This window comes from Aulonocara stuartgranti (genome assembly GCF_965226115.1).
Source record: "Aulonocara stuartgranti genome assembly, chromosome: 23".
Taxonomy (NCBI): Eukaryota; Metazoa; Chordata; class Actinopteri; order Cichliformes; family Cichlidae; genus Aulonocara; species Aulonocara stuartgranti.
In genome coordinates, this window is record NC_138958.1 from 13,188,502 (window position 1) to 13,201,457 (window position 12,956).

Here is a 12,956-nt window from a genome sequence, read left to right on the forward strand (position 1 = left end):
GGCACACCTTTTTTTTTCTCTCTCTCATTTTTTTTGTGTGAAACATGTGATTAATGTTGCGTATCTGTCTTTGAAACTGAAGGTTTTCGGGGTTGGTATACCAAACCCCTACAGACTGCGACCCTTCATTGGGGCCCGAGTCCCAGTAAACAGCAGCTTCTCACCTCTTATAAACATCCACAACCCGTACAGTGAACCACTGCAGGTAATACGGACACATTGTACCCTTTGTTTATTTTATTTGCACATTTTCTTTGATGATTGATTTGGTCTGCTTCTTGTCTTTGCTTCAGGTGGTTGAGATGTACTCCAGTGGTGGGGATTTGCATCTGGAGCTTCCCACAGGCCAACAAGGAGGCACTATAAAATTATGGGTGAGTCCTCCTTTTGATTTTAAAGCTATGGACCTGTTGTGCTTGTTCACATTAAACATGGCCGGTGTTTCCAACAATGAGGTCATTGTATGCTGTTAGTGATGTGGGAAACCCCACCCACACGCTGTTAAAGCCAATCAGGCAAAAGTTGTCTTAAAGCGAGAGTAGCTAAAGGATTATTTTGACCCATGAATCATACAGATTAGAGTAAAATGGGAATAAGAGCAAAGTGAGGTTTTTAAAGGACAGTAGGCGGTCCCACTGACGCTGACCAACCCTCCCCTCCTCCAGGAGATTCCCCCATTTGAGACAAAAGGGGTGATGAGAGCCAGCTTCTCGTCCAGAGATGTGGACAACCACACGGCTTTCATCAGAATCAAAACCAATGCTCCCAATGAGGACCAGTTCATCATCCTCCCCGTAGAGGTGGAGGTCACATCAGGTGTGCTGCTAAACCTTTGTGCGACAGTTCTTTTTAATCATTATTCCCTTCTAACACTCGTGTTTCACTCATTGTTTGCAGCCCCTGGTATATACTCCTCCACAGAGATGCTTGACTTTGGCACACTCAGATCACAAGGTTTGCTTTCCTTAAAGAAACGACATCTATCAGTATTTTCTTTTTCAAACCAACCTCCCGACTCCTCCCTCTGATCTCTGCCTCCTACTTCCTCGTGTTGCAGATCGTCCAAAGCTGCTGAATCTACACCTTTTAAATTCAGGGACAAAAGATGTTCCCATTACGGTGCGTATCCAAAGCAAAATAAAGCATGAACACAACAAGTATCTCAAGGCTGTAAGAATCCATGACTGTATTCATGCTGCTTTTCAGAGTGTACGTACAACACCGTCAAATGAAGCCGTCACAATAGACTTCAAAGCAGTTACACTCAAAGCTGGAGAGAACAGATATACCAAAGTCGCAAGTATTAGTTTTGATGGTAAGTTGAGTTTTACTTCAGTTCTCTTACTTGACAGGTCACAGGAAGCTGAACTTGTCACCGTCTCTAACACTGACCTGTGAACGTGGTCATTCATAAGAGTTCAGCTGAATCAGCTGTTTTTTCCTCCTGAGGAAACTCATGAACATGATGCTTCTTTGGCAGCTTTCTTTATAAAGTTATGTTAAGTAACATAACGTCACCTTCAAGATACACATCTGTATAAATAATCAAAAGCTTCAGTTGTTCTCCTTTGACTTAGTTTTTAGAAGTTCCTTCCATTTCCTTCCTTTCTATTGCGCAGCTTCCTCCTGCAGGCCCTTTGATGTGTTTTGCAGTGTCTTATCTGCTCTCTGAATCTTTTTTTTTTTCCCCTGTAGCCTCAAAAGCCAGAAGACCATATCAGTTATCTGGAAAAATAACAGTTAAAGCAAAAGAGAAGAGTTATTCCAAGCTTGAAATCCCATACCAAGCAGAGGTTTTAGACGGGTAAGTTTTTCTGAGGATGAACAAGGAGACAAATGAAAATGTTGCTGTAAGAGTTAATTTGAAGCTTCACTGCTGTGTGTGTGCTTCCTCTTGTGGCAGCTACCTGGGCTTTGACCACACAGCCACATTGTTCCACATCAGGGACAGCCCCGTGGACCCGGTGGACAGACCCATCTTCCTCACGAATGCCTTCAGCTTCGCAATCCGGATACACAACGTGTCCCTCCCCGAAGAGGCCAAAACAATGTTTAATGTGAGCAGAAATGCATTAAACAAAGAAACGTAAAACAGTCAAAGCTGAGAAAAGTTCAACTGAATCTTTTTGGGTAAAATAATTAGAATAGACATGTAAAATGTTACCCTCGTAATATGAATATTTTCCACGTTACAGCCTCTAAGTGCATTGTGCATATGCTCTCATGGAATTTATCATTGTTTATTGTAGTAAAACAATCACCTGCTTGTCGGGTCTCGGGTTGGAGATACTCACTGATTTCTCTGGAACGACCCATCCAAGGTCAACCCGACTGTGAAGTCTGATCTTCCAGCATCGCGCTGACATCGCTTTCATTTATTTATGTTTTTCTTTCTGTTTTAGGTGCAGAACTTCAGCACGCCCATCCTCATCCCCCCACACGAGTCGCGTTACATCTTCTCCCTCCTCTTCCGACCGGTTCGACCATCAATCCACATAGACAGCAACATCCTGCTCATCACAAACGCATCAAAGTTTCACCTGCCTGTTCGGGCTTACACCGGCTTCTTGGAGGTACGCAGTGAACATGAAGTGGGTGCAGACGGGCGAACTCGGTCTATCATTGTAAATACAATTGTTTACTCTTAAACAATAAAATAATATCCACTGAAAGCTCCTGTACTAGTTATAGATGCTCTTGCCTCTCAGTGGTTTGGTTCACTAATACCAGACTGCATTATAGCTTCATAATACATCGCTGTTGAATCTGGTACTTAAATCTACTTTAGAGTGTGTAACATGCTGTTTTTACTGCCTGTTTTTACAGCCTCTGGTTCTGCCTCCCAGTCTGAAGGAGAACCTGCTGGACTTTGGTGTCCGCAGTGCAACAGACACCAGCAGCATCATATTTGTAGTGGTCAACAGTAACCCCATAGAGGTGAGAAGCCGTACAAGTTGATATTGGAGTGATCGATTGTAAATTGTCATAGCTCGGCATCTCGGGATGAAAGTTTCAGGCCTTTATGTGTCGTTAGGCTTCTAAAGCTTTTCCCCCATGGACGTGCTCAATTTCATAAGATTGCAAAGTGCTGAGTAAAACTGAGTTAGCTGTCGTGTCCTTATCTTCAGATAAACCTGGTTGCGGTTTGTTGGTTAAAAACTCCACTGTAGATGAACGGATGCTGGTTAGGGTTAGGCTGTTAGGTTGTTTCCACAGTGTAAACCATGTAAAGTTTAATGCTGCTTGGCAAAAGTGAAAAAGCGCCACTTTGTTCTTTTCTGTCCTCCAGCTGGAGATTAAGTCCTGGTTGGTCACAGGAGACAGTCTCTCCATGGAGCTGCTGAAGACCGAAAAAGGGAACACAACGGTGGCCCAGGGTCACCTGGAAGAGCTGCAGAACACCTCAGCCTCCCATCATAAAACGGTGAGACCTCCACAGCCCGAACGCCATCACGCTAATCCCCACAGGAAGCTAGAGTGAGCAGAGCAAGCTTCAGTCTGATGCAATCAGTCCAGTGAAATCCTACGACATGAGTTTCACTTCAACTTTTGTGGCTGTAGTTTGTGAGGACGGGAGTTTCTCGTGAGACACATGAACAAGGTCACCACTTCTGTATTTAATTGTGAAAATTTAAACTTAAAAATTGTGACAGCTTATAAATATCTATGTTCATGTTTTTTTTTTGAGAAAAAGCATGAATCTCACATGAAAAGGTTAATAAATAACAAATAACTGTTTTGCGCAGTTTACAATTTGGACTTTTTTGGCTCTAATAATTAACATAAGCAAAAGTATTTCATTAATCTGAAGCTCCCGGTTCTGTTTTTCAATGCTGACCATAAATGCACTATGAAGGCTTAAAGAAGATGCAGCTTAGCTGGGCCTGGTGTCCTCCAGTCAGTGCCCCCCCCATCCTCACAAACGGCTGACTCACATTCATACATTAACCTTAGTATATTTAATGAATGCAAAATGCAGAATTTTACCTCTTTGCATTATAAAACCTCAAGTACAAAAGATTTTTGTATTTTTAGCAAGTAATTTGAGGTCCCACCTCGTCCACAGGGTGATGTGAAACTTGAAAGTTTACCCAAAATGCACTATTTCAGGTTTTCTCCAGAGAGTTATCAGGAAACCGATCAAACACACAGCGCACTGCCGCTTGTTTCTGTTCCTGTGTCACAGGCATTAAACTGCTGCAGTTGCGCTTTAAGTTGAGAGGTTTCTCTCTTTGTACCGATTTTATCTGGAATGAGGTTTGTAACACAGATCAGGCTGCTGCCTGGCTGAGTTAATGTTGTTTTTAGTAATTCACACTACTGTGAGTACTTCAGAGATCACAACAAAACAGGAAGTTGTTTAAAAGTAGAAATGAGAGACGCTGAGCAGAAGTTGGCAGAACCACTGCTGATTAATGAAGAAGCATCTTCTCATATTACTGAGGCTGTCAGACCAGCTGAGCTTGTAAAGTAGGCCCTGAAAGCCATTCTAGCTACCGTTTGAAGCACTCAGAGATTCCCTCAAGTCAATTTATCTAAAAGCTCCGTGAACCACAGTGTCGTACAGCTAAACAAATCAGAAAATGAAACAAAATGATAAAAAAAAGAAACCTCTCAAGGGGGAAAAGAGTTTGGAAAGTATGAAAATAAAATAATAAACTGTGACATGCATCATATTGTTCAAGTAGTATGCATGTCACAAAAAATCAAATAATTAAGTTTTGTTTGTTCTTTGATTTCAAGCTTTTTCCTTCTAAGCAGCATCTCATTTTGAATCTAAGAGGTCTTCTTACTCAGATAATCTTTTCTGTCATTTGGTTGTTTGGTTTTAAACATTTTAATCATCTTAAATCCAAATTGAAACTATGTTCTTGATTGTTTTTGGCTTTTAGAGAACCATTTCAGTATTCATTTCCTTTTTAAAGGGAAGGCTATGAAACCTGTGAAAGAAATTTACTGCCTGTGTGTTTTGCTGTCTCGGATGTGGAAGCTCTTCAACCACAGTGTCAAGATCGGAGATAAAACATTGTTATTCCAAGCAATTTGATGATGTGTGCAAAGAAAACAAAACAAGAGGGGACGGACTTTAGAGAAACTGTAGCTTGTTCACAAAGTGTTGAGAGACAGAAAACCTTTTTGTTTTCACAGGTTATATTAGCATCTGGATATTACGCAGCATTCAGAGTGACACTAGTGGCCAAAGCTCTGGAGGGCACGTACGACGGGGCTGTACACCTCACCACAGATTATGAGGTAGGCTGGCTGGTGTGTAGTTTTCAGGCAGTTTCTTCAACATAAAAGCATAACCTGGTGTTGTTTTTGGCCTCAGATATTAACCATCCCGGTGAAAGCTGTCGTCGCAGTGGGCACATTAAACAGCTCTCCCAAACACATCATTTTGCCACCTTCATTTCCAGTAAGTAACACAAAATTGATTTCACAGCCATCATGTGCTGGCAGCATGCAGAAGATGAGTGTTTAAGTTAAAAAAAAAAAAAAGAAAAGAAAAGAAGAAGCAGCCAGCTTCCTGTTTAATGCCTGAGGTGTTGGATTGAGTTACATGTCTTCTTCTTTAGGGGAAGGTAGTTCACCAAAGCTTTAGCATACAGAGCTCCTTCACACAGAAAGTGAGACTGCAGCAGATCCGCTCCCTGACAGAAGACATCCGATTTTATTACAAACGTCTCCGCAACAGCAAAGACGAGCTGGAGCCCAGACGGAAGTCTAAGGTACAAAAATCCTCCCAGTCCTCAACAACACAAAAAGTGGGTCACGCTTTCTTTTGAGACACAAACGTATTTTTATTACTTGTTTTACAGGTGGCAAACATTTATTTTGACGCCGGCTTGCAGTGTGGTGATCACTGTTATGTGGGCCTGCCATTTGTGCTTAAATGTAAGTTTTAGTTGTTATTAAACTCTGTGTTTGTGTGCACGTCGGTGTTTTTAACAACAAACCCTTTAGACCGGACTTATGCCTCTGTGAGGAGGTGGGATCCTTTTAGTGTCTCAAATTTTGATGTTTACTGATGATTTGATCCAGAGGAAGTATGTATAGAGAGAACAGGATGGGACCTAAGATAGAACCCTACACCAGCACAGTGCTGCTGGTGAAGAAGAATAGTTTACAGTAAACATAGAGAAGGATCTATTATTCAGGTATAAGATGAACCAGCGTAGTGCAGATGCCAGCACTGATGTGCACGCGTTGTGGTCAGTGCTGTTAAATGCAGCAGTGAAGCCAAGGAGGATGAGGATGGCACAGTCCCCAGAGCCCGAGCAGATCATTGCAAACTTTTATCAGTGGATTCTGTTAATGAAGAAAGACTTTTTCCCAGACTTTTAAAAGAAATGGAAGTCTGGAAGACAGGCTGGTAGTTTTTTGGGTAAGATGGGGTCCAGGTATTCAGCAGGGCTTGAACAACTATCTGCTTAAAGAGAGATGGAGCAGTACCAGTAGCCATAGAACTGTTGTTTAATACAGTTTTACAAACTCGTTGCAGCCCTTTTGGGTGAATTCCATCTGGAGCAACATCTGCTCATTTTGAAGTGACTTTTTTTTTTTCCTTCCCCAACGTCGCTAAGTGAGAACTGGAGGATTCAGAGTAAATTTGGATTTACTCTGGATTGAATATTGAGTCTGATACTGTCAATTCAGTTGATTTCATTGTTCTGTGTTTAATAAAAGTTAGCTGCAGGAGTGCTAACACAGCATGAAGAAGCTATTCTTTGTTTGCAGTCATTTTTTTTTTTTTTAACGACTGCAAGTTTTGGTCAGACGATGATTTTTCCGCCGCAGCAGCTTCAATCTCTCGTTATTTAGTTTATTTGGACTCTTTCATCGCAGCTTCATTAATATTATTTGATCTCTCCACTCTGTATGTGAGGAGGTGCACACACTGAGACCGAGAGCAAGGAAAGGAGAAGTGAGGTGTCTGTAAACAACAGCAGTGAAGTCGGCTCAGAAATATATAAAAAGAACAACTGAAGTGTTATTTCTGATATTATTATACATGCATAGCAGACAGATAATACCGATGTGTCATTTTTAAATCTCACAGTATCATCAGTACGTGGCATCCCTAATCCTCGAGAGATGTGGGTTTATGGTCGAGTCCCATCCCTAAAATATAAATCTAGTCTGAGCCCATGGTTGAGAATTCAGTGGTTAATTTATTATTTATTTTTTTCCTTCCACAGCTGAGGCTAAACCTCATGGGCTGGCGTTACAGGAGGATATCTGGGACGCCGATGTCGATCTTCACCAGAAGCTCCTCAGACGATGGAAAGAGCTCAAGGAGCGCTCTGTGCACAAGTAAGCACGTTGTGCATTCAAAGCGCACTATGAAATAAAAGTTCTTTCCAGGATAAAATAAAGTAAAAATGTAACTTCTTTTCTCACCAAAGGATCGAAGCTGTCTTTGAAGTTAACACAGATCTCCAGAAAAACGTTCAGGCTAAAATAACCGCACACCTGACGTGGCCCTCGCTGGTCAACTCTTCACAGAGAATCACGTTCCCCCTGACCAACACCAACAGCTCCTCTGTGAGTACTCGCCCATTAGATAGATTAGATAGAACTTTATTAATCCCTCGGGTGGGTTCCTCTGGGAAATTCGATTTCCAAAAAAGCACAGCACCGACAGAAGTCGGTGTTTAGGACCACGGCACACAGGTTTTGCGTGTTTTAAACATGTTTCAAACTCAGGCATGACATCGTTTGTCCGCAGGACGAGGAGGTGATTTTGCAGAACCCAGCAGATGTCCCTGTTTATGTCCAAGTACTCCCCTTGGCGCTTTTACCAAACCCCTCTGTGTTTTCTGGAAAACTGGCCGACAGGTAAGAAGTCACAACTAAACTCCCGCTTATTCTTTTTTCCCTCAGCTTACGCTGACAGTCTTCTTTACTACTTTTCTTTTTCAGGTTTCCTTTAGGAAACTTATCCAACATCAATATAAACACAAACACCTTTGAGTTCCAGGTTCACAGAAATCAAGTAAGTCCATTGTTGATTTGGTGGCTTTTCAGGAAATCGGAGAATCGGCTGCTTATTGTGCTGCTAATCACTGTCCTCTTGTCCGTGGATCTGACAGCATGTGGAAGCTGTTTGTCTCTAACAGTCTCTCCGTTTGTGTGACAGACATCGCTAATGAGGAGCAGTACAGGCTTTGTAGAAGGCTCAACCAGGCCCTTTGTGTACAACCTCCTCCTGCTGCCTGGAGAAGTCAAGTCTTTCAACATAAGATTTACTCCCATTGGAAACCACAGCGTCTCCTCCCTCCTCATAGTCAGGTAATACCACATTTTAATGTTAGAAACTAAAACAAAAATGCACTCCTCCATTGAAATGAATCACTTTACTGGGGCATCTGTTTAGAAACAACCTGACGGTGATCGACACGATCATACTTCACGGACGAGGCACGACAGAGAGCCTGAAGGTCGGAGGGAAGCTTCCAGGACAAGGCAGCTCGCTGAGGTTTAAAATGACTGAAGCTCTGTTGAAAGACTGCACAGAGAGTGAGTTTATAAACGATGCAAGAGAGCGGTGTCACCCAATCAATGTGAGCCAGTCATGTTGTAGAGGTTCATCTTAAGTTCAACTGTCTGTTGGCAGGAATATGTACTCATTATGTTAGTAATTGGCCTGCTGGTCTATTTTTCTAAAGATCAGTAAATCTGCCAGTGTTCAATTTCAAAGGCAGCCCCATCCACGAGAACTCATAGATGTGCAAAGTAAAGCTCAATAAATGCAATGAAATAAAACAGATTAGACATGTAAAATATCACAGAGAAAAAGACAACATTATGTATTAATTAAACTTCCTAAATGAAAATATCCAAACACGCAGTGAGCCCTGCTGTTAACAGGATTTATTCCAGTACATTTACTGTGTGTGTGTGTGTGTGTGTGTGTTTCAGTATGTTCTATCTAATTTTTCCTCTTTTGAAACATTAAGTTGAATCTTGATTGTCCCTGTTTTTTGTTTCAGAAACAAAAGTGAAAGAGCCAAACTTCACTCTGAAAAGGACGTTCAGAGTGGAGAACACGGGTTTGCTCCCGATCACCATCAAATCGGCAGAAATCAATGGACAAGCCTGCGAAGGATTCGGATTCAAAGTTCTCAACTGTCAAGAATTTGCACTCAAGCCAAATGCTTCGAAAGACCTCGTCATACTGTAAGGACTCACTGCTACACACACACCTCCATCATCAGTGGTTTTCCTGTGCGTGTGTGCGTGCATTCCCCCCTTCGCCACACGAGCCATCCCTAATATGGCCATCTGAGGCGCAGAAGCTCATTTAAGTGCTGTTTAAATGTTCTCTTTGTTGGTGTTAGCCAGTCTGAAGAAAGTTAGCTTCACGGGGGAGTAGTTAAAAGTGCTTTTGTCAGGCAGGGGAATCAATAATGGAAACACCTGCATTAATTCAACTTTTTCCAGTAATGCTACAAAAACACAGTCAGTGATACTGAAATGTTGCTTCCCTAAATTTGTAAAATAAAATGTAACAAAGAGGTGTCAGAATCTGGCCCAGCGGTGTGGCCAGGAGAGCCATGCTGTGATTGGAGAAGGATTTACAGCTGCAGAAGCCCTGAGGCAGAAATGTAGCCTTTCTTTACTCTGCCCTGACAGGTGTATGAAAAGAGTGCTCAAACCCACATAGCAGTGAGACTGAAGAGTGGGAATATAAGACACTATGACAATGACTTATCAAACTTATTAGGGCACGACAGTTTATAAAGCTTTTTCACTCGTATTTGAGGCTTACTTTATGCTAAAGCTAATCTATTCTGCTCATTTCTAGCTCTTTGTGGTCGCCCTCTCTTTAAAGCTGCTTTATAGATCAGCTTTCAACCTTTTTGTTTTTGATAATGTTTACAGTTGAAGCTAGATTGGTCAACCCTGTTGGGTTTTTTGTTTTTTGTAAATTTCAAAGATTAAGGCTTCATTAAAAGTTTGCTTCAGAAGCACTTTGAAATCTCTTCTATAGGGTCGTTGGTGTGCATTTTATTGTGCAATTAATCTTTCCATATTCAACCTCAGGGGGTCCTCTGAATGACGAAGCATTTTTACTGTTGTTCCTTTTTTGCTTTATGATAAGTTTTGTTTATGGTTGCACCACCCGTGAAAACGTACAAACGGACGGATATCAGAATATAAAAGAATATATTTGAATGAAGTGAAAATGTATTCAAAGTGAAAAGGGTTCCAGAATAAACTCCTGCAAGTCATGACTCGAATATTCCAAATAGGAACAATGCACTTGGACACAAAAAGAGTGTGTGTGTGTGTGAGTGAGTGATATGAAAAGAATAAGCTGAGTGAATTCCATAAATGTGTTTTCATGGCTTTGTTTCGTTTGAATTCCTGTACTTTTCCAGGGCGCTGTTGTTATTGTGCAGACACAGAAACACCCAGGTGCTGACACACCTGAATGCATCTCGTGTCTAACTGGTGTATTTGTCTGATTTGCCCACCTATTTGATGAGTTTGAATAACAAGCCTTTATTTTTGGTAGTTTTTATATGTACGCAACCTTCTTGCTGTCCTTGGTTTGTTTCTGCCTCGGTGAGAGTTTACCTGTGATATTGGGCTGTAAATATAATTTGTTTTGATCAGGACTGTCAGGTGAAACACAATGGATGCTTTTAAAGATTTGGACACAGAGAGAAATTTGGCTGGATCCTCTGAGGCGTGTACGTTCAGACAAAAGCCTCTCAGATGCTTATTATAGGCAAAGAAACATTGAAACCAGACACACCCTTCATCTTTATACTGTACATATCTTTGTGTATATAAATAACTCATTAGCTCATAAATCATAAAGATACCTCCCAGGTGTTTCCTCCCATGAGCAGGTTTCACGTGGATCGCAGGACAGGCTGCTCAGTGTTCTCTCTCTCCTTTATTGTCAGGTTTACACCCGATTTCACTTCCTCTCGAGTGATCCGGGAGCTGAAGCTGGTGTCGTGCGGCGGCTCAGAATTTGTGTTTGTCCTCAATGCCTCGTTGCCCTATCACATGTTAGCCACATGTGCAGAGACCCTGCCCAGGCCCACCTGGGAGCTCCAGCTCTACATCATTGTGTCTATCGTTATGAGGTGGGTGTCGCCGCACAACGCAAGCAAAACATGCAGAACACGGTTCTATGTGACAATCAATTCATTACAAAAAACTGAGTAGCTGTAGAGTTGACTTCAGGGTTTTAACCTGAATTTCTGCAGTTAGGCCATCAAGATTATGTTACCCTTAATGTAACTTTTAATATTAATATTAATTCTCCTGCTCATAACCAATGCTCTTCTTTCTTTATCACTGGGATTGCTCTTTTTATTTTAAAGCAGGATTAGATTTAAATAAAACTTTATTTGCTTGCCAGAAAAGTAACAGCAAAGACTGTATGCTCACTAAAGACAGATGAGGATGAGGAAACAGCAGAGAGGATCTGTGTGCACGCATTTCTGCTCTCAGCTATTCATGCAGCTCCACCTTCACACACCCAAAGGGAACAGGGTGGTGTTCAAGGCTAACAGGTGCTCTTACCTGGAGACAGAGCTGCACTTTTATTAATGAGCCCGATGTTTGTTTAAAACCCTGAAACAAAAAGTGTTGTTATAGCAGCAGCCTTGTCACGCTCACGCTGTAACCCTACACTCAGGTTTAATGGTAGGATACTTAATCTAGTTCTGCAGATAGGTCACATGTTTGCATGGGATTGTTTATAAGCCTCAGTTATGCTTGTATAGCAACGGCTTTGGAATACAGATTAAACTAAGTTAGCAGAAAGCTTGATCTCAATCTGACAAACGGTTCATGTGTGCTGTTTGTTTGTGTTACAGTTCCATGTTTCTGATAGTGATCACCACGGCCTACCTGGAGGCTCAGAGCATATGGGAGCCCTTCAAGAGGCGCGTGTCCGTGGAATCCAACTCCACCTTGGAGACTGGGAGACCCTTCAATCTCAGGGACATTGTGCAAATTCACACTGATTCAAAGTAAGTGTAAATGCTCAGTGACAACCTGGGCAAAGCCCGATCACGTGGCACAAGCGGGTGTGTTCAAAGGTGCGAGCACATATTGGTAAAGAGAACTGATTTTTGAGATGAAAGAGGACGTAAAAGTGGTGCAGCAAACGCACAATAAAAATTATCCTTTCAAATGTTTGTGTGCAGAACTTAGAACAATTTTTAAAGATAAAACAGGATCAGTGTCCAACCTCTAAACATCTGAATGTGAGGGTGAACGTAATATTATTATTATTATTATTATTAGTGTCGTTTTCACACCAAACTAAATTTTTTTTTGGCTCCTAGCCTCCTAACCACAAAAAGAACATGTGCACACTTACCTGCGTGACTCTCACCTGGACACGTTAAGCCCGTCCAAGCGTCCGTAGCCAGCTTTTCAGTCCTTTTCAGCATGTTGAAGTCATTTATTAGGATGCTGTTCGCACATAGTTCAGATCTCACCAAACCTGGAAACCGACTGTCCATCACCTCCAGCTGTTCTTCCCCGGGAGCGTGAAGCTTTTTTTTTTTTTGTGTGTGTGTGTGTGTGTTATAGACTAAGAGCTGCTTTCTTGTAGAGTTGGCAGCTGAAGTTAAAATACATTTTTGAACCACGACCATGATGGGCACCCCAGCATTTCCCATTTGTTAACATCCTTAGCTCTACACATTCATGCGTCCATGTGAGCTCTCCTCATATAGGTATCATTGAAATTTATAGAATTCACAGATTAATAAATTCATGTTAATCCCACAGCTCAACGTGCACTGAGTAGTTACTCCAATGAGCATCATTTCTCTGTAATGTCATTTTTCATTCATTCAAAATTTAGACCTGCAGTCCAGATCTGGCCCTTATAATCAGGCACTCCTTAAACTTCAGGCTTCAGTCATTAAAATGTCCAAACATTTGAAGATTTTTGCTGTTTTTTTAACTGGATTAAT

At 41.7% G+C, this 12,956-nt stretch overlaps 1 protein-coding gene across 2 annotated transcripts in view; it reads left to right on the plus strand.

The window, feature by feature from the left end:
* The window catches only part of tmem131 (transmembrane protein 131), a 42,374-nt gene that overhangs the window by 24,239 nt on the left and 5,179 nt on the right, over positions 1 to 12,956 (plus strand). For both annotated transcript variants that reach the window (XM_082523195.1, XM_082523196.1), the window contains 24 exons: positions 83 to 205; positions 294 to 374; positions 666 to 816; positions 898 to 954; positions 1,058 to 1,119; positions 1,207 to 1,315; positions 1,696 to 1,804; positions 1,904 to 2,057; positions 2,403 to 2,573; positions 2,827 to 2,937; positions 3,290 to 3,424; positions 5,149 to 5,253; positions 5,330 to 5,416; positions 5,577 to 5,729; positions 5,820 to 5,895; positions 7,200 to 7,314; positions 7,407 to 7,545; positions 7,730 to 7,839; positions 7,924 to 7,996; positions 8,141 to 8,292; positions 8,378 to 8,520; positions 8,994 to 9,180; positions 10,920 to 11,105; positions 11,844 to 11,999. In XM_082523195.1, coding sequence (XP_082379321.1) covers positions 83 to 205; positions 294 to 374; positions 666 to 816; positions 898 to 954; positions 1,058 to 1,119; positions 1,207 to 1,315; positions 1,696 to 1,804; positions 1,904 to 2,057; positions 2,403 to 2,573; positions 2,827 to 2,937; positions 3,290 to 3,424; positions 5,149 to 5,253; positions 5,330 to 5,416; positions 5,577 to 5,729; positions 5,820 to 5,895; positions 7,200 to 7,314; positions 7,407 to 7,545; positions 7,730 to 7,839; positions 7,924 to 7,996; positions 8,141 to 8,292; positions 8,378 to 8,520; positions 8,994 to 9,180; positions 10,920 to 11,105; positions 11,844 to 11,999 — 2,945 coding nt within the window. The remainder of the gene's footprint in view (positions 1 to 82; positions 206 to 293; positions 375 to 665; positions 817 to 897; positions 955 to 1,057; positions 1,120 to 1,206; positions 1,316 to 1,695; positions 1,805 to 1,903; positions 2,058 to 2,402; positions 2,574 to 2,826; positions 2,938 to 3,289; positions 3,425 to 5,148; positions 5,254 to 5,329; positions 5,417 to 5,576; positions 5,730 to 5,819; positions 5,896 to 7,199; positions 7,315 to 7,406; positions 7,546 to 7,729; positions 7,840 to 7,923; positions 7,997 to 8,140; positions 8,293 to 8,377; positions 8,521 to 8,993; positions 9,181 to 10,919; positions 11,106 to 11,843; positions 12,000 to 12,956) is intronic.